The sequence below is a fragment of the Anabas testudineus genome, chromosome 8 (genome assembly GCF_900324465.2).
Source record: "Anabas testudineus chromosome 8, fAnaTes1.2, whole genome shotgun sequence".
Classification (NCBI taxonomy): Eukaryota; Metazoa; Chordata; class Actinopteri; order Anabantiformes; family Anabantidae; genus Anabas; species Anabas testudineus.
In genome coordinates, this window is record NC_046617.1 from 13,991,668 (window position 1) to 14,016,541 (window position 24,874).

At 38.8% G+C, this 24,874-nt stretch overlaps 3 protein-coding genes across 3 annotated transcripts; 2 read left to right on the forward strand and 1 right to left on the reverse strand.

Moving 5' to 3' along the window:
• Positions 1 to 14,010: 14,010 nt before the first annotated feature.
• On the forward strand, positions 14,011 to 16,027 carry LOC113159858 (promethin). The gene is made up of 5 exons (XM_026356815.1): positions 14,011 to 14,149; positions 14,404 to 14,549; positions 14,648 to 14,816; positions 14,913 to 15,052; positions 15,237 to 16,027. Exons 2-5 carry the CDS (start codon positions 14,421 to 14,423, stop codon positions 15,294 to 15,296), a joined length of 498 nt encoding a protein of 165 aa, XP_026212600.1. The 5' UTR covers positions 14,011 to 14,149; positions 14,404 to 14,420; the 3' UTR covers positions 15,297 to 16,027.
• A 68-nt stretch (positions 16,028 to 16,095) lies between these two features.
• LOC113163366 (ER lumen protein-retaining receptor 2-like) lies at positions 16,096 to 21,714 on the reverse strand. The gene is made up of 5 exons (XM_026361919.2): positions 21,442 to 21,714; positions 19,155 to 19,255; positions 18,891 to 19,049; positions 18,535 to 18,787; positions 16,096 to 17,292 (listed from the first exon to the last, which is right to left on the reverse strand). Exons 1-5 carry the CDS (start codon positions 21,530 to 21,532, stop codon positions 17,258 to 17,260), a joined length of 639 nt encoding a protein of 212 aa, XP_026217704.1. The 5' UTR covers positions 21,533 to 21,714; the 3' UTR covers positions 16,096 to 17,257.
• Positions 21,715 to 23,090: 1,376 nt separating this feature from the next.
• Positions 23,091 to 24,752, forward strand: si:ch211-139g16.8 (immunoglobulin superfamily member 6). Its single transcript, XM_026359921.1, has 6 exons — positions 23,091 to 23,238; positions 23,462 to 23,791; positions 23,885 to 23,985; positions 24,095 to 24,133; positions 24,391 to 24,501; positions 24,639 to 24,752. The coding sequence occupies exons 1-6, from the start codon at positions 23,187 to 23,189 to the stop codon at positions 24,690 to 24,692; spliced, it is 687 nt and encodes a 228-aa protein (XP_026215706.1). The 5' UTR covers positions 23,091 to 23,186; the 3' UTR covers positions 24,693 to 24,752.
• The last annotated feature ends 122 nt before the right edge of the window (positions 24,753 to 24,874 follow it).

The window sequence follows — 24,874 nt, forward strand, 5'->3', positions numbered from 1 at the left end:
GAGTGCTCTGAGGTGACAGTTTAGCTATCTTTGAGCGATAACAAAGTGGTACACTAGCAAGGTGGAAAAGCAAACAACAGATGTGTGCTTGGCAGAAAAAGGAAGGCCTCTCATGTTCACTCAAGTATTCACAAAGCACCGACAAGCATCAAATAGATGTTGATTGTTTCCTCCATGCAAAAAAATAAAGCTGCTGTAAGTGGCTGACTGCTACGTGAGAGTGCGATTGATAATGGGATATCACCATCTATCAGTGACTTTTATGAGCCACAATTTATAATAGCGCTGAAGTATAGGCTGTCAGCTGGATGCATCCTTCGCGAAGCATCAAGAAGTGTCTGGCGACGCTGGTTACTTAATGGACGTTCTCTGTTGTACACTGCCTTCAATGGTGAACAGCTGCGTCTTTGTCCATTGGGAGTCATATCCACGAAGCAGAGATCAGTCATACCCTGGGCATTAAACATCTCACCTCAAGGGGTGATTCACTCAGGCAGAGCCGCTGACAATGTGTCCATTGCCCACAGTTCTGACGGTCTCTCAAGCAATGTACCACAGCTCTGTCATTTCCAGTTTAATATGCAGAAGGGTCTCAAAGGCATGTTAAATGGGACTGTTATAGAAGGGACAGCCTTCCCTGACTTTCCTCATCCTAGCACTGCAGGTCACCTAAATCTTGGTGCTTGCAATGGAAGTTATCCCACATCCAAGTTCACAGATCGTCGTGGGATGAGTACACACTCTGCTTATTGTCGATTCAATATTTATTAATAGTAGACTTGACTGTTACTGTAGCTCCACAAAATACAAGACAAAAAAATGACTTTGGGACAGTGTAGAGCCAAGGTGTCATAAATCTAATAATCACATTTCCAATATTAGGAAGAGGAAATTTCTGCTGTTAGTAGATAGTCCTCTATTAATTATTAATGGTCCTTGATACTGTTAGCCATTATCTGAATGAATATAATGAATGTAACTGAACATCTCTTTAACCCTTTAGCTCTCTGAGACACACATAAAGAGAGAGAGATAGCGAGGACAGTAAAATCTGCTCTCCAACTTTTGGTTTGTTTTCCCTCTCCAAGGTTTTTGCTCCCATGGTGCAACACTGAATTTTGTCTCGGGGCCACAGTGGCACAATTCAGCTCTGCTCATTCTGCTGCTGACTGATCGCAGTTCAGAAACGCTTTACACTGAAACACAGTCACGTACATCAACTCTGTCTCAGTGCTGCCAGAGACCTGCCCGTTAACAAACCATGAATTTGAGCACATAGACACACACACACCTTGCACTGTATTGCCTGCGGACAGAGCACACTGAGAGCAATGCACATCCATTCTGCAGACACCTTAGGGCATTAGAAGTGTTCATCTATCCAGCAGGAACGGAGATGAGCCAAAGGGCATGTCTGCTAATACCTGCCTGAAGGGATCAGACACATCAGGCCCTTTTAATGGATGAGACTTTAAATCTGATGAATGTTAGATGTGTCCGTCATAGCTGATAAAGTCATGCCCTCCACTCTCTTGTTCAACACTTGAACATTTAAGACTCTTGAGGTGATGACTGCCTGTCTGATGGTGCTTTCCTCCCACCTTTGCAACTCTTAAAGCAAAAACCGACTGCAGCTGGAAATGAGGGACAAGGTTTTGTAGTTTTGACTGTTATTTAAGTTACTTATATAAACATTTAACCAATGACTCTGTACGCCGTAATATAGGAACATAGTGACTCAGCTAAAGCAGCAATCTCCAACTATAAAAAATTTACCAGCCTAACCTTGTGCAAGACTCTTGAATGAAGTCTTGCACATTCAAAAGTTAAAGGCAATCAATCATTTACCTACAACACAGCAGCCAATGAGGTATTCACATATATGCTAATGGCTCCCATGTTCATGTCCTGTTTAAGTTATATAAAGATCAGTATTCATGCCAAGTTGTCAGCTCCCATATAGTACTGTGCCCTGCACAGTAGAGCTGTGTTGATAGTGCTGAAACATGGACTACAATCCCAGAAATTGTGTTTGAGTAAAAGATCTGTAAATGTACATGCTTTCCAGGTGCCAGTTGTTAATGAAAAGCACTCACAGGATTTATCAACAGGAGAAAAATTAACAATAATATTATTAATAAATAATATTGTGTCAATAAGTGGCAACTACTGAATTACACCCAATGACTAGACATTTTAACCTTCACATTGCAAAGTTTTTGCCATTATATTTCTGTCTTGAATCATCTCATGATGCGAAAAATCACAAAATGTAAACATAAAGCTCTTTCCCATCACTGCTTTCCCTCCCACATGTTTTGAATATGGTGGTACATATGAGTGTAAGCCAGTTAAATTCCTGAAGAGTCAGGCTACATATTAATATACATATTTAATCACAAAAAAAGTAAGCAATGGATATTTACAAGCACATAAATGATGGATGTGAAAAATATCTAAACAATCAATAATTCTCATTGATGCCACTGTTTGTGGCAAATGTTACAAAAAAATCTCACAAATGTAAATTTGTGATTAATGTTGGACAAATTGTAATGTAATTTTAATTGATAATGTACAAAAAAATCCTCCAGCTTTCTCTCAGAGCTACATTAAACAGCTTTATTTGCACATATTCTAACTGCTGGATTATTGTGATAGTTTGTCCAATTTATTTTCCCTTTGAAGACAGGAGGAGTAAACCTGCAGTAATTCTCCAACCTCCCTTTTTCAGTTCAATTGTGTACTCGACTGGCTCCACTCTCAATTCCCATTTCTTTCTTCTGCACAAATTGATTTTCTTCAAAATAACGAAGTGAATGAGGGAGTCCTGATTGCCACCTGCTCCTTACGTCTTTCAATCCAGGCTCCTCTCACTCATCCCTCTTTCCTACCACTTTATGTCGTCCTTGCTCATTAACTAATTACCTTGGGCTCTTTTGTGCTACATCTGCACACAAACCTGATTGCCCCATCATTTCTTATCAGAAAATTGATCCATGCAGTTGGGGACCTCTAGCTGAAGGTGGTGGATGTCGAGCATTATTCGATGGAGATGAATGAGTAAAGGATCAATAACCAATAATCATTCAGTGAGTTCCTTGACCCCCTAGTCCATCACAGTCACACCCAGCAGGATGTTACATTTCATTTAGTGTAAGGCATCAAATGATGTGCTTTCATCCTAATCAATATTATTGAATAAACAAGACAGTAACAAAGTAGAACCACAAAAATAAGATCACCAAAAAAAAAAAAACAACAACAAATGTATTTGGCTTCAGCCTGATGAGCTCATGCTAGACTAGTGTTGCCATGACATTCAATTTCATGTGTCAAACCAATCCAGTGTTTTCGCCATGTTAATGTGACATTTGTGTCAGAACCAGCACCTCAGTGCACAAGGCTGGCATGCTGGGAAGCCAAAGTGGAGGAGGGTAGAAAAAGTGTCACATGCAGGTGTGCCTTTGTGTCCCACATGAGGCACTCAGGAGCAGGAGGTAGGGTGTGTGCGAGGGTAGTGAATGCCACGAAATCTTCCTCACTATGAGGAAAATAAACGCCCAGGATCTCTATTTTCTTCAGCCAGATATTAAAAAGATAACCAAACATAAATCAATCAGAGGAGAGAATTGTGTTTTCTCTCTCACACATCCCGCTCTGTTCAGTCTCCTCTCCGTCTCTCTCTCTCCCTGTGTGCTTCTACAGCGTGAGCGAGTGAGTGTGTTGGTGTGTGTTCGTACATAAAGTCCATGTTAGACAGAAAGAAGCTTTAAAACGTGTTTGTGCCATAGGACCTGTAATGTATGAAATCAAATATGTATTTATATTCAGTCATGATAAAAATAAATACACCACAGTATTATAACAATATATCCATGAATGTACAACTGACGCTTCTGCCATTGTATTTTTCTGATTGTGATTTTCTACACAATGGCCTTTTTTGAGCAGTCTTTTACCTCCCTCCATGGCAGTGTTTCAAAACTGTGTTTTTGATTGTACTGGAGTGATTATAGCCTTGCTTAATTCAGTTTTTTGCTCCTAATGAACGTATTGAATGTATAAAGAGTATGTATTACTGTGCTGTGAGAAAGTATGCAGAAAAGTATTGGCTCATATCAATATTTTTGATTAAAGAAATAAAGAACAGTATCTCTAAGGACTGAGACACGGTGCTGCTAAGTATGCGTTTCTTTATTTGCATGTGAAATCACACTGAAGGAAAGAGAAATCACTTTCAATAGCATAATCAGCATTAAGGATATGAGAGTATGTAATAGCAAGGTGTATATTTAGCTTCCACAAATATACCAGGTTGATACATGTCAGCAAGTATTGTTCATGTAACCAATAAATACGTTTTACAGTTTACTTGTATAGGAATGTAATTCTTAGGAAATAGGATGGTACTAGGGTATTTGCTTTACCACATGCACACACACTATTTTCTAATTATGGATAGATTAATGAATTGACTCACCCGGCACAGAGCTGGAGGCTTAAGGAGTCAAGAGGCCCCAAAGTCAATCAAACAGTTTCTAGAGGACAAAATGAGTGAAAATGATGACAGGAAGACTGAAAACAATCGTATAGGAAAATACAAATGCATGCAAAAAGAATACAAAGACACAAGGTTTAACAAAAATAAAATAAAAATGCACTGAGGATACACCCAGAGGGATGCTGTCACAGTAGCTGCTTTATACAGAGTACAGCATTTATTTACATGTGCATAGTGTTTGATGTTACCTGCAAAGGCCTGTTACAACATGCAAGTGGTTTGATGAAGATATCCAAAGAAGTGAAGTCAGTTTTTTGGTGATATAGCCCAAACGTGTTGTCTTATAATGTTTAACATGACCCCCCAGGCTTAGTGCAACCTTATCTAGCTCTGCCTCCTTCTGAGCTGCACACTGTTGCAGCCCTTGAGTGCATCCCTGTTTCTCCTCCAAAATCTTAACTCACAAAAAAAAACAGGAAAACCAAATCCATGCCTATAACTGAAGACTTCGTTACAGTGCAACTTGTGTCCTAAATGTGCAAAGCTATTAACAGCACATCAATACTTGGTTCATCTAGAATTATTGTTTTGAAATCAATATGGAATTTCCCATGTGTGCTTTAACATCACAGTGGACGTCACATTAAATGTCACGTGTCTAATACAAGGGAATCTGTATGAAATCAACAATAGGGCCAACGTAGTGACAAAATGCTGCCATCTCTATCTAAAAAGCACCAGTCTGCGGGTCTGTGTTTTAGTATGATAATTCTTTGTTTTAATAAATTGCAGTTTTGCTGGTTCACTGCACCAACACAATTGTAAGAATCCAGGTGATTATCACAAGCTCTGAGAGCAAGGAGGGATTGTGTGTGTGTGTGTGTGTGTGTGTGTGTGTGTGTGTGTGTGTGTGTGTGTGTGTGTGTGTGTGTGTGTGTGTGTGTGTATGTGCTCCAAATTAAAGTCTTGACAGCAGTGCTGACTCAGCCGACACTTTGTTCCTGTCAACATCAGGATAGCTGAGAAACGAGCACAGTGTACATGAGAACAAACACTACCACACACACACACACACACACACACACACACACAGACACAATTTTATGCATCAATAATCACTTCTGATTAAAGTTAAAGCAACACAAGTGTGTCATCTTTCTAACTCCCCCTGGTTACATCCAGAGGCACAGTGAGCCAATCAGTGTCTGTCTCGTGTTCACACTCTACCATTTGTCAGTACAACGAGCTCATGACAAGCCAATTAACACCTCTCTCATTTAGAAAGCATCCTGCAAAATACAGCTCAGCTGTTAACTGACATTCCCCTGCAGAAACATTCGAATCACCAGCTACTGAACAAAAACCTTCTTTGTTTCAGCGAGACCGCATGTGACTGGCTTTGTTCAATAAATCACCACGTTGTATAATCTGCAGTCACTGTGCTGTTCATCCACAATGTGCTATACAGTAGCTCCACCTGATAAAGGTGTTATCAGCCATCTCACGTGAAGCTTATGCAACAGATGGAGGAGAGTCGGAAGGAGGAAAAAACGAGAGGATGAAGAGAGAACGATGGAAAGAAGTGCGTATGTCTTCATGCGTGCTTGTGTATGTGTGTGCTAACTGCCACGTCTTTCAGGGTGTTGCTGCTGTAATAAAGATGGATGAACCTGGCTGCTGCTGTGATTGGTCTGCCGCTGAGTGAGTGTGTGCAGACACGTGTGTGCACATTCAAACTATTTATTTATTTGCACTCCTGGCTGGTGTGTGCCATTTCGTAGCCAGAGAAAAACAGAAACAAATATTAAAGAGTAAAAATAAAGGGTTACAAGACATATTGCACCTTCTGAGCTTTTACTGCAAAAGAATGTGCATTCCAGAGTCTTTGTCAAGGCTATTTATTGTATGTGTCGGTCAATATCCAAAGCAGGAAAATCGATCATGCAATGTAGCTGTAGGGGCAAGAGTCTCTAAATTTCTAGAGAGTCTCTAAATTAAAGTTTTTAAATACAGCATGTTAATCAAGTTATCCAACTACATTTTAATAATATAAACAGATGTTTTCTTGCAGCATGTGATATTTTCTTTCTGTAATATGTGCATATTGCTTCTGATATGATAGCAGCTGAGAAGATAAGATAAGAACAGATTTGCAATCATCTCTAGTGCAAAAGCTTGCTGTGTTAATGTTGTGTGTGTAAAATGGAATACAAACTATAAGGAGCTGGGCTTCCAATTTCCAGAAAGCCCCTGAGACTGAATGAGATCTGTCTAATTGACATCTGAATGTGTCATTTTAGACATGTCCTATGAGGAGTTTCAGCATCTGTCTGTAAAAATAGTTGATTGTAAGTTTGTAGTACTCATTAGTACAAAATGAATGTTTGATTTGACTTTTACTGCAGTGAATTTGCAAACCTGGTCCACAAAGACGTGTACGGTTGGACTGTAATACGAAGTGCTAGCAACCCATTCACTTTACAGTGAGTCATTTGATTTCATGCTGCTGTAACATCACACATTTGCTCAGTGAAGCTTTTATAGGAAATAGAAAACTCCAATGTTGGGAGATTCACAAGATAATGAATGCACTGAAAAAAAGTTATAGGATCTTTATGATTACCATTTACAGTATATGCTGAGCAAAATGATTTGCTCTTGCTGCTTTTACACAGCAACACTGTAGTGAGTCACGACATCTTTCAGCGGCAGATGATCCACTTTTAGGTGTCTGCTTCTCCAGATGAGCATGGCACTTTCTATTTATTGCATGAATACATTCACTTAACCTTGAGGAGGCATCCCAAGAAGCTTTTAAAGTGTTTAAATCACAAACTGCCTGTTTAAAATAAAGTATATTTACAACAGAATACCGGTAACAATCCAATACAGAGGCAAAAGCTACTATGTTCACTTTTGTGTGTTAAAGAGTTTGTGGTACAGGACTGTGCTGCCTTTCTTCATTCTGATATGTTATTCTCTAAGGTAGCAGAGCAGTTGTTTTTGGATTGCCTTTTAATGCTATTGTGTCGGCCCCTGATCTGTGTGTTATGTGATTGCTCCAGGCTCTCTAAAAAATACTCAATTCATTTTTCTTATTGAGCAATAACTGGTTTTCATAATTTGTGTAGTCAGGCCAAGTGTTTGAAATAAATAATAATAAAAAAAACTGACAAAACAGCATCACTTTGTCTTGTGACTCAACTCTTTACACGAAATTGATTTTCTAACAAGTTTCACCACCCACAGAATATCGACTGAAAGGACAACAGACATCAGTGACAATTTCTGTCTGCAGAATTACAATCGCAAGAGTGTCACACCTGAGCCTTTTAGTGACTGGGACTACAGCTGATGGAAAATGATGCCTTCTTAGTGACAAAATTATACTCTAGGGTGATGAAGCTTTAACATGTAGGATTATATTCAGGAACAAAGTGATTAGAGGCAAGTGAGCAGGATTGTATTTACAATAACAACTTTAATCTGAATATCATACTATGCAGCCAAACACGGCTCAAACCACAGAACTTTATTTCAGTTTTCAGTGAAGATCTCCACTCCTCTTCCTACTGTTGTTGCTATTCCTCATGTTTTGTAGTGTGCATTATGGAATATGTCCAAGTCTGTATTCCCACTTGAGGTATCAATAGAAGCGGTATGTGTCCATATTGCGAAATGTCTGTCCTGTTTAATCTGTGTTTTTGCAATAGAAACTGGACTTACTTTAAGCTCTTCATTTTGTTTCACCTTCTATCCTGGAGGCTTCATCAGTTCTTCACAACAGCATTTTTTGGGACAGACTGAGATGGACAGGTTGTTAGAGTCAGTAAGTGCACACTAAAAACAGCTCAGAGGTCGGAGATGCCTGCAGAAAGGCACAGAGAGACAAAGAGATGAAGAAGCACAGCTACGGAGAAAGAAGATACAAAGTTCATGACAAGTAGGGAGCGAAGAGGAGTTCCCCTAGCAGTCTTAGTCTGTAGGAGAATAACTAACAGATGGTTCAGAGTTTCTTCAGGAAGCAAAAGTTGTAAAGTCTTAAAAGTAGAGAGAGTGTCTGCCTCCCAAACCTGAACTGAGAGCTGGTTCCACAGGAGAAAAGCTTCATAGCTAAAGTCTCTGTGCCACATCCTACATTTGGAAACTCTAGGAACCACAAGTAGCCCTGCACTGTGGGAGTGACTTGTTCTGTCATTATGGTTTTATGAGGTCATTACTGGAGGTGGAGATTTAGTTTTCCAGCTGTCGCTTTGATCACAGGACTCTCTGAGAGGATGGGACTAAAGCCATTCAATCAAGTCCAATCACCTTTTTTTTAGGTTTTAGTCAAGTATAAAAATGTCTACTAGCTCAGACAAGTGAAGTGCACTGATGCTCTTTTATGTTTTTAAACCAGCAAACTGACTGATCTCCTCTCCTGACAATCACGTAGTAGCTTCATGTAGCACTCATGGTTTTCTCGTGATAGAGGAAGATGATGAAGCCATGCTAATCCCCCCTTTCATCACGCCTAGTCCCTCTCCCCAGCTGCCTCGCTGCTGGCTGTTTAATGTACTGCCCACCATGCAACACGCTCTGCTTTCATCTAGCTAACCACAGCAACCTTGATGTTGGAGTAGTGCTTAATTCAAGGTGGTTGGAGCATCAAACAAACTGTAAGTCCAAACGGCTACAGAAACAAAAGGTCACCTGTGAATTTGACGCTGGCAGTGGGTGTGGGTTTTTGATTTGTATATCGTGTATGTGTGTGGGTGAAATATTATGCACCACACCTGAGGAATTAATGAGAGTTAATGTTTGCATCATAAAAGATTTATTCAAACACATCACAGAGCATTTCCGACTGATGAGAGGACACCAGCTATGTGGTAAACTCCAGTAACCACTTCAACAAAAAGTTTTTTTTCTTGCTGGTTTTCAAACTGTCAACTGGAGAGTAAGGAGTGAAACCTGTAGCTGACATTAAAGCCGTGATGCATGGGCAGAATAGACTCATCTTGCTTTCCTGTGGGACACATAATGAAGTGATGGGAAATACAAAACATGACAACAGTTTTAATGAAACAGAGGAACTCCTCTTGCAGCCCCATGTTGCCACACCTATTCATCCTCTCTCCCTCTCTTTTCCTCTAGTTCAAATGTTTTCTTCTGGTCAGACTTTCACAAACGTGCATAAAATAAAAGATGAGTGTATATTATGACCTTTTTCTTTAATCACAACCTCTGCAACCACTCCTCCACCTCATTTCTATTCTTACCTTTCTCAAGAGCTGCCACTAATCCTGCAGCAGCTTTTAGCCCTATTCCCCTTTAATCATATTTCAAATCATGCATCAAAATGCAAAAACAAATGTCAGCAACAGCAATCCATCAAATATCAGAGCTAAGAAAGAAACTGCATATATGATGAGGAGCAGAAAAAAAAAAACAAAACTTAACATTTTACTGATCAGATCCATATTTCTTTCAGGTGCCATTTTTCTAACTGCAAACCCACTGACCCAACTTTTGCAAATTTCCACACTGCTTTGTAATTCAATGGCATCTCATAGATTTTGCATCTAACTGATGAAAAGGCACAGCAGTGTTGATTCATTATAATTGAATGTAAGAAATGTGCTAATTAAATATTGCAAATTCAATCACTGTCCATAATGAGGTGGATGAAAAACACAAGCCTGATGCTAAGCTTTATCAACAAAGATGTAAAAGGCTCTGATGAATGCAAACAGGCAACATGAGTGTCAGCTGTTTATTTTGCCAGAGGAGGTTGATTCTATTTTCATTTGGGCTGTAACATCACTCATAAACTTCCTTTTTACCTACATGTAGAATGTGGGTTGTTGAATTTTTTGGGCCAAATGTAAAAACATGATCAAACTCAGTCAGCAGCATCCACACTATGGATGGTGCATGTAACAGAAAAAAAAGGAATGACTTGTAAAAACAAATCACTGCCATTGTACATCAGACAACTGCCCTGTGAGCATAGCATGTAAATAAACGGGCTGAACACAACAACACAGTAGTGTGAACGTAGCGTGTGTGCAGTGAAAAGCTCCCACATCAAGAGAGCTAGCTACAAGTCACTCAGTTCTTCTTAATTTTCCCAGTGGCTACAAATCACAGTTCTTTGTTTTGCAAGCAGTTTTAATTTAAGTGACTGGGTGGCATCTTTGAGCCTGGCATCCAATTGCCATGTCACATCAATATGCTAACGTATCCCTACCTGAAATGTGCAAAATTTCATCACATGCATTCATATTTGAATTATGAATGCATGTGCATGTTGAATTATTTATGCACAACAAATGTTTCCAAGCAATATAACATGTTGAAGGAATGATATGTTCAAAGACCTAACTAACATAAAACAAGTAGAGCAAAGCATACATTGCATCTGTACAACATTTACATACAGAACCTTTAACACAGAACTGTCACTTTAGGATTTGTATCATATTCTGTTCAATAATCCTAATAATTAATACTAAGGTTGAAATAAATGTATTAAATTTATTGTGCCTGCATAATAGGTCCTTGAGAAATTTTACATTGTACCTAACATACCACATCTTGTGTGTGTGTGAGAGAGAGAGAGAGAGAGCAGTGATGCAGTTGCAGGTGTTGATGAGCTTTGAGAGGTTGAGAGGTTGAGAGGTTGTGACTCTGTCCTCCGCAGCGCCCTTTACCACCCTCCAGGGAGTTCCCTTTGAGCCTCTCGTTCTCCACAGTCGGTGGACAGGAACCGAAAAAGGCCCCCTTCATCTGGCAAAATGACAACCACTGACAATGAGGACGATCCTATTTGACACAGGGCAGACTCCAAAGACATTTTGTTCTCCTGTTGCCAGCTGTTGGCTGAACGCTCCTGTGCAACTTCAAAGAGAGGTGAACAAAGGAAGGACTAGTAGAGAGGCAGGGTTAGACACAGATAGCATGATGGAGAGGTGTGGGCATTGAGTTTGACAAGCCAAAACAAGGGGAAAACAGCACCAGGTCCTTCTCATTTTCTCATTAAAAACAGCAGATTGTCAGTGAAGCACACACGTCAGTAACATAACACAATATAATTGTGGAAGCCACACACACAAGAGATGGGCATGCAACAGTTGACATAGACACCACAGGAGATTTCTGACTATTTCATGGTCTTCGTCGCTCCTCCTCTTGCAGTGATTAGTTTTTACAATCAGCAGATGCAAATTGGAATTTGCTGACAGCCCATCAATCACACTTTGGCTGCAATCTGTCGAGCGGACCGGCACGTGCCAGTAGACATATTGTACAGTCAATTTGCACTCAGACCCACAAATATATTTCTGCACCAAGGTATATGGGACACATTAGGAACATTCAATTTTCATCTCCCTTCATGTAGGAGACCAGGCTGCCTGTTACAAAAGTTATTTGTCTCAAGAGATATGGAACAACAGTTTGAATCTGTCTTTTTCTTTTCATGTACAAATGTTGGATATGTCATGATGCACATATCTGAAACATGTTTGATAAGCTGTGAGGTTTATAGCATATGAATAGATGTTTATTGTGGTTTTGACGTGTTTCTAGTAACAAAGAACGTTTGAAAAAATGTGTACTGCAGCTTTAATGCAAGTAAACACTGTAGCTAGTCTTTCATTTTCTTTATGTCACTTTTGAAATGTTCTGAGTATGTGATGTATTTTGGCAGGTCTAACTTTTTATTGATATAAGTAACAAAATTAGGGACACACAAACATTTTTATACTTTAATTGACGTAAGTAATCAGAGAATCACAGTGAAAGTCTGATTTAATGACCACAAAGCATCTCCAGTGATGTTAAATGTCTTGCTTTAGTGTTTTTTCTTTTTGTTTATTTCACATACTGATCACTGCCTAATTGAAGTGTTGCTGTACTGTTTGTATTTGGTTCAATTTGATTGACGCCTGTCTGCTTATATATTATCAACAGTCAATATTACAGTACATATGAAACTAGTACATAATGTATACAATGGAGCAGTATATTAATACACAGAAGAGCTGGACACCTGCTGGCTGTTTGACAGATGACTGTATATGTTTGCTCCCTCACATATTTCTCAGCTGTGAACAGTTTGTGAAGCAGTGGGCTGACAACTGGGCTACAAGACAGAAATTATGTGGTAAAGCTTTGCAGCAACCTGCAGCTCAGGGTGCAGTGAAATCCAAAGTATAGGACAAGACAGGAGGAGCTTCCAACTATTGAGGCAGATAATGATGTGGACGTGCCATAAAAAAGTTTGGAATACAAAAAAAACAGCAGCAAAAACTGTTGCAATTCATTTTTGGGAATTCCTTGTTGTTTGTGCACAAACTCCGCGCACTCACTCCCATTTAACCGGAGGCTTGGTTCACCGAGTTCATTGTGCTCAGCAGTCTGGAGAGGTGGATGCAGTCTCTCTCCTTCTCTCTCTCCCCAAATTCTTTCCCTGCATTCAATACAAAAGAGTGTGATTAATTTGTATAGCCAAAGAAGTTGTCATCACTGGTCCCGAGGGTGTCTCTCTCTGGTGTAGCTCAAAACAGCCATTTCTCTCTCTCTCTCTCTCTCTCTCTCTCTCTGAGCTCTTATGTGCTCACATATATCTAATGCAATGCTCAAAACGCAAGGGGCTAAACTTAATTTGTGGACAACGCTGGCAAGACCGGCAATTCCTATCTTTGATTAAAGAAGTAATCAGTGGTGGTGGTGAAGTTCAGTTATTTAATATTCTGATCAGTCTCCATCTTGACAGACAAATCTAGCTGTTGCCGCCTAATAGCAGGACAGAGCAGAGCGAGGGGCAGAAAGTGTGGCTATTATTTTTATGGAGCCATTTCACACTGACAGCTGGGATGCAAACTGGGAACCCCCTCTGCTGGACGCCTGGAGAAGCACTGTTGTGATTTCCCTCAACAAACCAAGCACAGCAACAGTTCAACATTAAATGAAAACATCAAAGGTCTGATCAATAATCATAATTAAAAAGCTGCCTGCTGCATGCAAATTGCAGTTTGCTGGAGTTTTACTGTAATACAAATACAAGTAAGAAAACTTCCTGAATGGCACAAACAAATCATTTGATAATGAATCACCTATCTAATAAAAACAACGGGTGTTTTATGGCGCAATTAGGCAGCAGAGGAGACGGCTGGTCATGGTATCTATCATAATTAATGACAGGGGTCCTTCAGTGATAATGAGTAATATGTCAGAGATGAAGGAGACACTGCTATGTCCTGCAGCAGGAAGATTGGTCTCAGAAACCAGAGCTTTACAGTACCCGTGCAATTATTATGAATACTTATGGTACATTTGTTTGTTATACTCACACTAATAATTAGTTGTCCATCATGACATCTGTAAATATTCATTATAATAAAATTAGCCATGAATTTCCTGTGGACATTTGGTGAACAGCAGATGGCAGCACTACCTCAGCAAGCCTTTCAGATTTTCTCTTCCAGAAATCAGGAAGAAAAGAGGAAGAAGAAGGAGGAAGACGAAGAAGAACAAGAGGGTGTGAGTTTAAAAGGGCAGAGCTGCTGCTGCTGCTGGAGTGTTTCAGGCAACTTACAGTTTCACATGTTGTGAGCTGGCATCTGCTGAGACTCCAGCCAGGTTTACGACACTGGGCAGGTCTGTACATAGCCAACAAAATATGTCCTGTTGATTTAGAAAAGTATAATTTATCTAGCAGCAATTTAGCTGTTAGCTACATGACTATTGTTGGAGCTTGAGGGAATCTGTTCTGTAACTTTTTATTGAAATCTAAGTGGAGAACTGCACTAAAAAGCTGTAAGAACAATTGTCAGGTTGATATTTAAGTTCACCGGTGGGATTTTACCAGTTAAGCTGACTTAGATGGATTTATTTTTCTGGGTTTCTTTCAGGTGAGAAGTGTGTGAAGATGCAGCACACCAACAGCAAAAGTGGTGGCAGCAGAAACAGCAGCAGCAGCAGCAACAGTGAGGCTGACTTTCAGCAGCTGTGGGGAAGATGGACCACTATGTTGAATGGCCTTTATGATGACCCGAGGGTAACTAAAGTCGGGCATCTGCTTAAAAATAGAATGACCTTCTTGGTTTCTTGTTCTTTATTTGTTATAAACGCTTGCCGTCTTTCTCTCTTTACCAGGTAACACAGGTGATGAACTCAGGAGTCGGGCGGTATCTCAGCAGCCACCCTTTCTTAGCTCTCACGGTGATGCTGTTCAGCTCCATGGCTGCAGTCCCTGTTGGACTTTTCCTAATTTTTGCCCTTGTGACCATTGTTATGTCTGCAATAGGTTTTGTTTTCTGCGAGGGTATGTGTGTACTCATGTCAGAATCAGCCTCCGCAATGTGATGTTAACGATGCTGAGTTCAGCCAACGATCGGTTATTTCTCTCGTTCTCTTTCAGTGATCCTGTTGTCTGTAGCTGGGTTGACTCTGCTTTCTGTGCTCTCTGGGCTCGCCCTCTTCTCCATTGTTGTTGCATTCATCGTTAATGCTTTTTATTTCATAATCGTCACCATCCTCAAGTATTACCCTCTGTCAAAGGTAATGTACTGTAAACTCAGCTGCAGTTGCTTTAACAAAGTTTTAAATACATTTGGTCTAATGACATAAATCAATGGAGGTTAATGTGTGGACGTGACTTTCACTTTCATATTCCATGTTTTAGTAAGAATGTTTTCACAAGCTCTTTATTGGCTTCTCTTGTCTTCTCCTTTATTTCTACCAGCAAGTTAAAGCTCAGGAGGAGTTTGAGGGAGAAACTCCAAAACCCAAAGACATACAGTAGGAACTGCTGCTGCTTCTTCTCTCGGTTGTCAGCGCTCACCTTGGACTATACAGGGGCTTTAAATCAGCACTAATAAGTCATATGGTTGGTAGTTTGTGTAAGCATTAAGATTCCATTGTGGTTACTGTATGTCTACATATGTCTAAATGTGTTTTCTGAGTGTTTCAGAAGTGTCAGTAATTTTATGTTTATATATAGTTTGGATGCTATTTAATATGTACATCATCCAAAGTGATGATTCAATTAATCTTCCAGCTGCCTTATTAGCCAAATACAGCCATTATTTTGAAATCTAATCTGCACATATTCTAAATGCATCTAGTGGCAGCTAATTTCAAGTACTAGACAAAGAGGACAATGTCAACTTATGGTCAAAAAGCATACTTTTATCCAAATCAGTGGCCATGCATTAGTTCATTAGTCTGAAAATGCCTCTATGTTCCTTATGTTTAAGGATATTTGATGTGCATGTGTAAAATGAGCATAATGTTGAACATTTGTAATACAGCTGAGAATAAAAGCTTATCAGAATGAATAGTTTTTGCTTCTGTCCAGAAAGAAATTAATTCTCGGTGTTTGCTGTTAATAGTTATAATAATAGAGTCCAGTGTTGTATGGTACACAACACAATTCTGAACAGCTGAAGCACCAAATACTTTCTTGTCAACACTTCTTTTCTATTCATTTCTGGCAGGAATGTGCTTTGTGTCACATGGGAAGCCTGAAAAATTGAAGGCACATAATTTTGTAAATTATCAATGCTTGGATTATTTCAATAAATAAACCACAACACTCAAGGGTGATTCTCATAAAATCTTTAATGGAGGTGATATCATGCAAAAAAAATGACAAAGAGTAATTAGGAAAAAGTTGGAAATTACCAAGAGGCCTTTCAATTAAAAAGAAATGCACCTATTGAACACAATGATCACTGCTACTCAGTTTCACACTCCAGAAATTGTTAATTCATAATTATTGAAATGTCATAACCAGTCAAAGTGCTGGAGGATTTTTGTGCTAAATATCTGCACTTCACACTTCTCATCCTGGCGTTATAACTACGATCAATACTCGGTGACTCATTATTGCTTTATTCTGACGTCAGTGATTTCAACCAAAACCAAAAAAGTTGGTGCGTGTTTGTAAGTTAGTTACACTGGTGAAATAGTAGCAGAAACAAAGTCTGTGTTCTATCTACATCCAAATTGTGAAGTAGGATTGTTTGGATTGTAAGAAATCCACATTAAAGCTTGAACACTTGATGCATTTTAGGGTTAGGGTTTAATCAAAGGATTGCTGGCATTGAAGTATTTTCTCAAACTGAATAAGTTTTACATACAAAGAAGTTCTTAAATGTCTTGAGTGACATTTAGCAATACTTTAAAAAACTGATGCATGTGTTGGCCTCTTTAAAGTGTTTCCAAGATAGGGTTACATGTATTACAGAATATGCATACAATTACTGAGAAAAAAAAAACTTAGGTAAAAAAAAAATACTGTGAGAAAGTGGACATAATCCTTATCAGGCACTCAGATACATCTCCTTTAGCTCACTCTTTAATATGACTGTACATTTGTGCATTTCATTACCAAATCAAACAAGGTACTCAGAGTTGACCCTATTTGTGACGTTATTAAAAAAATAAAAAAAGGATAAGCGTATACACCTCACGTAGAAAAAAAAAAAAAAGCCTTTTCTCCTATCTGAACAGCAATGAAAATAAGTTTAAGGCAAGATGCTGAACACAGAAATCCAAAGGTTGATCTGGGATGGTCTTTGTTCAGCTCTGGTGTTTGTTGGCATTTACCAGTTCCATCAGCAATAATCAAGAAGACTAGTGTTTTTCCCCATTTGTTGGCTCTCTGTCTCAGGCATCCCTTTGCTATAGGTCACGAGATTCCAAGATGTCATCTCCACACCCCCTGAGGCTGCTGGGAGTCGCCATCTCCTCTGAAATGTTTTATGCTGGCAGACTCAGCTTCTTGCCTTTCAACACTGAGGGGAGAGAAAACATTAAGACAGTCAACAGGTGGGAACATCACTGGGCATCATTTTGTTAATGCTGCCATACGTGATGTGTACTACCTTCACACTAATAATAAGTACCAGATTTTCCATTTCCAAGCAGCTTTGATTTGTGTTGAGAATTTACCCCCTATGATAGAAAACCTATAGCCCTTCCCATCTGAAGATCCAAATCAGATTAGATCAGTAACAGCTTCAAAAATGATGAGACACATTTTCACACAGAAGAAACACAGTGATGTGTCATTCCTGTTAATTTAATGCTTGAATGAATGCAAAGAAGATATGCAGACATAAAAAAAAGACTGTCTGGAAAAAAAGGCTGATCCGTCATTAACATACACTGCTGCATGTTTTATGGATAACTGTACTGAAATAAACAGACTTTGCTCTTGTGTTTGTTTTTTTATAACCTACAGAGGAGACACTAACACTACATCTACAGTAAGTCAAGAAAATCCATAAAATGTAACAGTGCAAATGAACACATGTCCTGATTGCCTTTCTTTGTAGCCTTTAGCCAACAACCAAATCAGTAAGAAAATTCAAAACATACATTTGTTGTACAGTAGAAAACTACTGCATAGGAATAGAAATATAGTAACTTAAAAACATTGTAGTCAAGTCATGGTGGTCAACCTAAATTCAAGCCTAAAATCCTCTCTTTGGAAATCTGAGTCATTTCAAAACTACATTTAAGCTTTTCTACATCTGTGTTCAACATAAACAGCAATTCACTTTATCAAAGACTAAGTCAGAGATAAACATAACCTTGACTTTACTTGCAGATATGGGAGGACTGTAATGTTACTGAACTTATAACTACTACAGGTTTTGAAACTGAATCTTGGTTTTCCTTAAAAGCAACTGCTTTCTAATGTGAAACCAATATCTTGGTTTCATGAGAAGATACAATGATACTTTTCTTTTTTCATCTGGTTTAGCCAAATCCAATTCACATTTCCACATTTATTTATCTTTGAGGAACAGTAACACAGTACTGTGACTTTGGAAAATTCCCATTTTATTCAGAAAAGTCATACTCATGCTGAAGTCTCAAATTAGCCATGGCTGAACTTCAGATTGAGGTTTTTCAGGGAATGACTGTGAATTTTATTACTGTACAAAATGATCGCTTTATTACCGACAGCAAGTGCATGTGACTGCTGCATGATTTGATGCTTTGATTATTGATACCAGTAGGAAACCCACCTTTGGTGACATAAAGGTAGAAGAAGTCACAGTAGAGGACTGTCTGGACCACTCCCGCTACAATGGCAATCATGTCGAAGAAGCCCTCAAAATAGAAACGCCAGATCCAATTGAAGAGATAGAGGGCTCGATACAGGCCCAGGCAGAACAGGTAGTGGGTGGTGATTGTCTCCGCCTCACCGGTCTTGCTAATCATGAAGAGCTGAGGCAGAATTGCCACCGACTCCAGATAGATGGAGAATGTCCAAAGAATCTAATGACAGAGATGTTTAATTTGAATGTGAATGAGTACAATTAATTTTACATTTCCAAAATGTGTCCATCACAATTGACACCAATACACAAAATGAACCCACCTCTAAGAAAGAGAAGTCATGGTTGATGAGAACGGCGAGACCTCCAACAGGAACAACTAGAAACTCCACTCTAAAACTGTCATGATTTCCATCATAGGTGGCCCTGAACTTCATGTAGATCAGGTAGACTGTAGCATATGCACAGCCAATGTAGATCACCTGGTAAACAACAACAAAAAAGTCATCCAGGGTACAGGTGGATATATGGGAGCTGCACAAAAGGCTAATCATGTCATCAAGACCGAGACATGACTGGTGTCTTACCTTCATGCATGTGTTATAGAGGGAGATGAAGGAGGTCAGCAGATCCAAGTAGCGTGTGGTGAACACTATAGCAAACAGGATTTGGCTCTTTCCAGAGATACCTGAAATAAGAATATCAAGCAGATATAAGTTAAGATATGTTAAAGCCATCAACAGCTTAGCTAGTAGTCTGAATCATAATGCTTTATCAAACAGTGGCATCTACTGGAAACATAATGAATAGCAGCAATCCCAGACACCAATAACAATATTTTCCTTCTGGACTTAATTTTACAGGGATGAGAAGTCAGACTGTATGCATCAGTACCCCATTTATGATTTTTTTCTATCTAGATTAGTTTAAAAAATACATAGAGATGGCCACTAATACAGCTTTAATATCCATAACAAAATTGATATGATGATGATGAAATAGAATAATACAGTCACCAGGGATCTCACCGAACATGCCTCAAACATCATAGGGCGTGAGGAGAGGATACATATATACAAGTCAATATTTAAGTCTGTTTGCTTTTATGACCTCACCACAGACAAACAGTGCTTCTTACAGCATAAATTTTGGGTGACAGACAATTACAGAGAAATCGCCATACTTTCTAGATGATTCCGTTCCCTGAACTGAACACAACTGAACTAAATATTTTAACCTGTCAGCTCACATTGGCATAGGTTTCCTTCCACCTGTTGTGTAAATGTGAGTGTGGATGTGCCCTGTGCCTTGACTCTTGCTCAATGGATGCTGGGACAGCCTCCAGCCACCAGCTTAAAGTTTCCAGCTTAAAGTTTCGTTCCTATTATTTCACCTTTTTCTGTCACCTGAGTTAAAGTACAAGAAGTAGAAGGTATTCCACTAAAAAAAGATTTATCTTGGCATCAATTCAGGGTTACTGATAAAAGAGAAACACTTTTAAACTCTTTTAAACACTATTAAATGTGATGATGTTAATAATATAAGCCTTTGGATATAGTTAAAAAACCTTCAGGCCTAGGTAAGTTTAATTAATGCACATTTTGATGTAGATAAATACTTCATACACCTTATTTAATCTGAAACGTTGAATTTCATTTTGAATAATAGCATAATAACAAATAATAGTCAACATAAATTCAATTAGTAGCAATAAAAAATGCTGCAGCTACACAGCCTGAAGTTACTTTAAGATCAGCCAAGTGGTTTGATCCATAATTATACTTCATTTAATACTTGACTATATTTGTATGAAGAATGTGAGCATCTATTAAATAATTAAAACTATCAAATAAATGTACCTATACGAGTAAAAAGAGGAATATATTCTTTTGAGAGGTAGTGGAGTGTAAGAAACAAAAGAGGAATACTCCAGTGAACTATATATGACTGGGCTTGGCACAGATTAGAGGTTTTAAGGTTATTCCATAAGATAATCAGATTTACATTATACCTCAAAAAACGAATATAATAAATGAGAACTTATATTGAACATAAACATAAACATGTATTTTCTAGAAACCGCTAAACTTTGAACTCTTCAGCCTAGAGGGCCAATCACAGCAAAGGCATCACACAGCCCAATACAAATCAGTGTTATCTTTGTTGTTTACCAGTGATGAGGTCTACTACTTATAAATAACATTTTTATTAGCGCTAACAAAAGTAAAAATTACTCTTTTAGCGGCTGTTTTAGCCGGTTTGCTACTTCCGTAGCGTCTTCTAGAACGCCACGTCAGAAGCCAGACCAAAAAAATCGAGCCCCAAACTGAAATGAACAGAGCAGGAGCGAATGGATGAGTGATGAGAGGAAAGCAAAACCAACGTGAGAAACTCTGCAAACCCAAAAACTAGTATGTTAAAAGTTGCATTTTTGTTATTGTTATTCATCTATTATCTATATAACTGCTTCAGCAGCTTCCACACTCCCTCTATCCGTGGTTTAACGTGTCCTAACATAGTTAACGTAAATGAGCAGTTAAACATAGCTGATGCTAAGATATTTTGTATGTTGCTGCTACTTAAGTCAACATTGATTATATATGTTATGCAAATACGACAATAAACTACCAGTTTAAGTGATATAAGTGCAGTTGGTCTCGGGAGTTAGCCCATTTCCTGCTAACGCTATTACACATTGGCTCAAATGAATGAGTACGGAAAGTTAGCACGTAGCAGGTTAGCTTAGAGCTTACTGGCTAAGGAGACGCAAGGCTATACTCTTTATCATTTACAACTAGAGAAAGGCCATGTGGATTCCTATCATTAGGAAACCCACAGTGTAGCAAATGTATTTATAATAAAGCTAGGGCTCACCTGCACACGACCTGCTTTTCCATATTTTGAGCAGCAGGATGATGATAGCAGCCAGATGAGAGAGGTCCCCTATGAGTCTAAAGATGTTCATTGCTGCAGAATAGATCGACCGATACTGCTAGAAAGCCAAGGCAGTGCTTTGTTTTTTTGCTCTGGAACAGATGCTTTTATCGCTGCAATGCCGTGTTGATACCGCCTGTTCAACCTGATGGCACACCGGGCAGCGGGATGCACACAAGATTGAAAATATGGCGAGAGTGCAGGTCGACGTGGAAGGGGGCGTGAGAAAAGACAGGGGCAGATTTGGATTGGACTAAAATGTGACTGACAGCAGAAGATGATCCGCCCACAAAGAGCTGCACGATAGGACATGAAGACGTCGGGTCTGGGTGAGTGAGGAGAGACTGGGTGGGACCAGTGGTTCACTTCTGACATTACAGTTTTTCTCTAGACACGCTTCATTAGTGTGGGATTCACTTTATCTTCATCATCACCTTCTGAGCACAGCAAGTCATCCCCTGCAAATGTGTTGGCACTTTTTCATGCCTTGTATGTCAAATCAGTTAACACACGTCAGAAAGTCATCCAAGGCAGAAAGTCATGCAAAACTTGAATGGCTGACAGAAAGTACTTGGATAATTTTAAACCCCTACATGCAACTATTATATGCAACCACCTGCACACAATTCTTCAACCAACAATCAATCAGTCTTCATCCATCTTCAAAAGATCCAATTATTTAAATATTTCTCATATATGTTCTTTGGTTTATTTTATGTTTATTTTCCTGAACAGTGTTTACCTTTTGAGTTTGACCAGTATAGAAAAAAATAAATCTGATAATAAGAAAATGTTCCACAGTTTCTCCGATTTTGGCTGAAACCTGTTGTGCCCAATATTAAACTGAATGAGTGTATTGAGTCTGCTGTAGGTTTTAAATTTCAGTTTAAGGACAAACCAGCACACAAAATTACAGCAAAAATTAACTTTTTAGAACTGTCATGTAAAAAAATAGCAGGTGAGGGCAGAGTACAGCAATTTGTTATCTATCATAAAAATCTACTTAGGGAAAAATAATACAATAAATGCTGTGATATACTTGCTTGTCTTTTTTGCCTCATCCTATAAACATAAGCACAGGCGTATGGCACACGCTAAAGTTGCAGCAGTTTAAATTGATAACTGCAATTTGTTGTCTATTGTGTATATGACTGTTTAAATTGAGCTTTTATTGTGTATTTTTGCTGTTTTGCTGAAGTAACTGTGGTTTTGTCAGTGTTAGAACATTTTGCAAACCCAACGTGTCCTTTGTCGTCCTCTGTGTCAGTCTTTGGGTATTAACTGTTTTACCACAGTGGACAGAGGTGTTTAAATAAAAGAGAAAAACTGCAACACTGCAAATGGCAAAGAAACTATTCCTTTAAGTAAAAGTGTTTCAATTCTACAGCTAACATAGTCTGGTGGTCAGAAAACTACTATTTACCTTCATCTATAATGTTAGATGTAGAGATAAAGCTACTTGCTATTCCGTACAAATATTTTGTCGTGTTATTGTATTATAAATGTCATCAAGTCATGAAGTGCTAACTCCTTATGAAATAGCAAAGTGTAACCATTCAGCTGCACTAAACAGAAAAAAACAAGTAGTGCCAAGGAAGTGCAGTAAAGCCACTTCCCCTTGTCAGCATATATATACACTCATCCAAGGAATCAGAAGCTCATTCACAAGCCGTTAAACTACGGACATGGACCATTTGTTTTGGTTTTCTCTCCTGCTCATTCACCTACAAGTATCAGGTAAGATGTCTTTGATACGTCTGTCCTTGCAGTGTCTACATTCCTTACTTAGTGAATAATGTTTTTCAGGGAAGTGTTTGTTCAACAAACACAATGAATTTGGCATCAAAGCTCCTGATGTAATAGTTCACTGATTATTCCTAAAAAACTGTCATATAATTATAGGAAATACACTTTATAATATTATTATATTTATATAAAATATATTTTTTATTAATTTCAGAGAGCATTGGGAAAGAAAATTGCTTATGGCAGCCAGCCAGTCAGGCTGAGGAGAAAGCAGGGCAATCCGCTGTTCTGGAGTGTACCATCACTGCAGCCTGTTCAGAAAATGGCATGCTTTTTGAGTGGTTCGTTTTCAAAGAAAACAACCATCACCATCACCTTGACTTGAGTAGCAATTCTTACAAATTCAGCCTGGACAAAGCTTCTTTACACATCAATTCACTTGATGTTAACGACAGCGGGATCTACCACTGTGCTGCAGTTTGGCCTGGGGAGCCAACACAGGGCCGACAGTATGTAGGACCGGGTACAACACTTATAGTAAGGGGTAAGACGCTTCTTTGAAGAGAAAAAGCACAGGTCCAGCATGTTTAAATGCTTGGATTCAAATGATCTGGGACAATGTTTCCTTTGTTTTCAGAAAACTTTAAACCAACGGAATTGTACATTCATCTGTGGATATTCTTTGCCATTTGTACCATCTACAGCTTGACAATAGTTTCACTTATCGTTTTCAAAAAGGTAAATTTCTTTGAGTAGTAGTGTTTTTACAGGTTGTAAATATCAGGACTTCAAACATACAAGCTTGAAAAGTAACAAAGTACTGACTGAACTCTGACCTCTCTTCTAGTCTGGCTGCACTCAGAGCATCTGCAGAGAAAACTACAAGGTTGTAGACAAGTGTCTGATTGACTTCTTTCATTTCTGTTAAACATGCTTGCTAAATCTGTTTACTAAATGGGGAAAAGCCCACAGAAGTAAAAAGAGGAACAGGAACAATGGGCTCTGCTAATTCTTGACCAGAAAAGGCTCTTACAACACCGCAAATGACAAAGCAGTTAATGACTTGCTTTCCTTTGTAACTTAATACAGAAAGAAGGCTCCGAATATATTTTTAAATAAATTTCTCTTCAACCTTTTAAACAGAAAAACTCAACAAAAAATGAAAATAGACGAACACAATTCCGCGACGTACTGGAAGAAATGTACAGCAAAAAGAATCTGAAGAGGCAGAAACAAACTGCAGGCCCAAACGAGGTAAATCTTGTTGCAGCATGTTATGGTTTGATTGGGTAAGAATGAAACTTCGGCTTAGCTTGTGTTACAGCACGGCTATACTTTCTATTTTCTTAAAATAGTGCACATGAACAGCATATCTATGCATTTCATTTCAGGCAGCAAGTGCTGACATCAACAGCTCAAATGATGACATCTATCAAAATGTCTAAGTGTCTGTAAAGGATATTATACAGCAGCTTCAGATCTCTATCACAGAAAAGACTCAAATGTCATAAAACGCCGGATGGAGGACAAATTTTATGTGGCTGAGGAACTGAATAAATCTACAGAGGATGCAATTTGCTTATGTGCTTGCTCAACTTTTCTTGTGAAGTGGCATAAACACCATAAC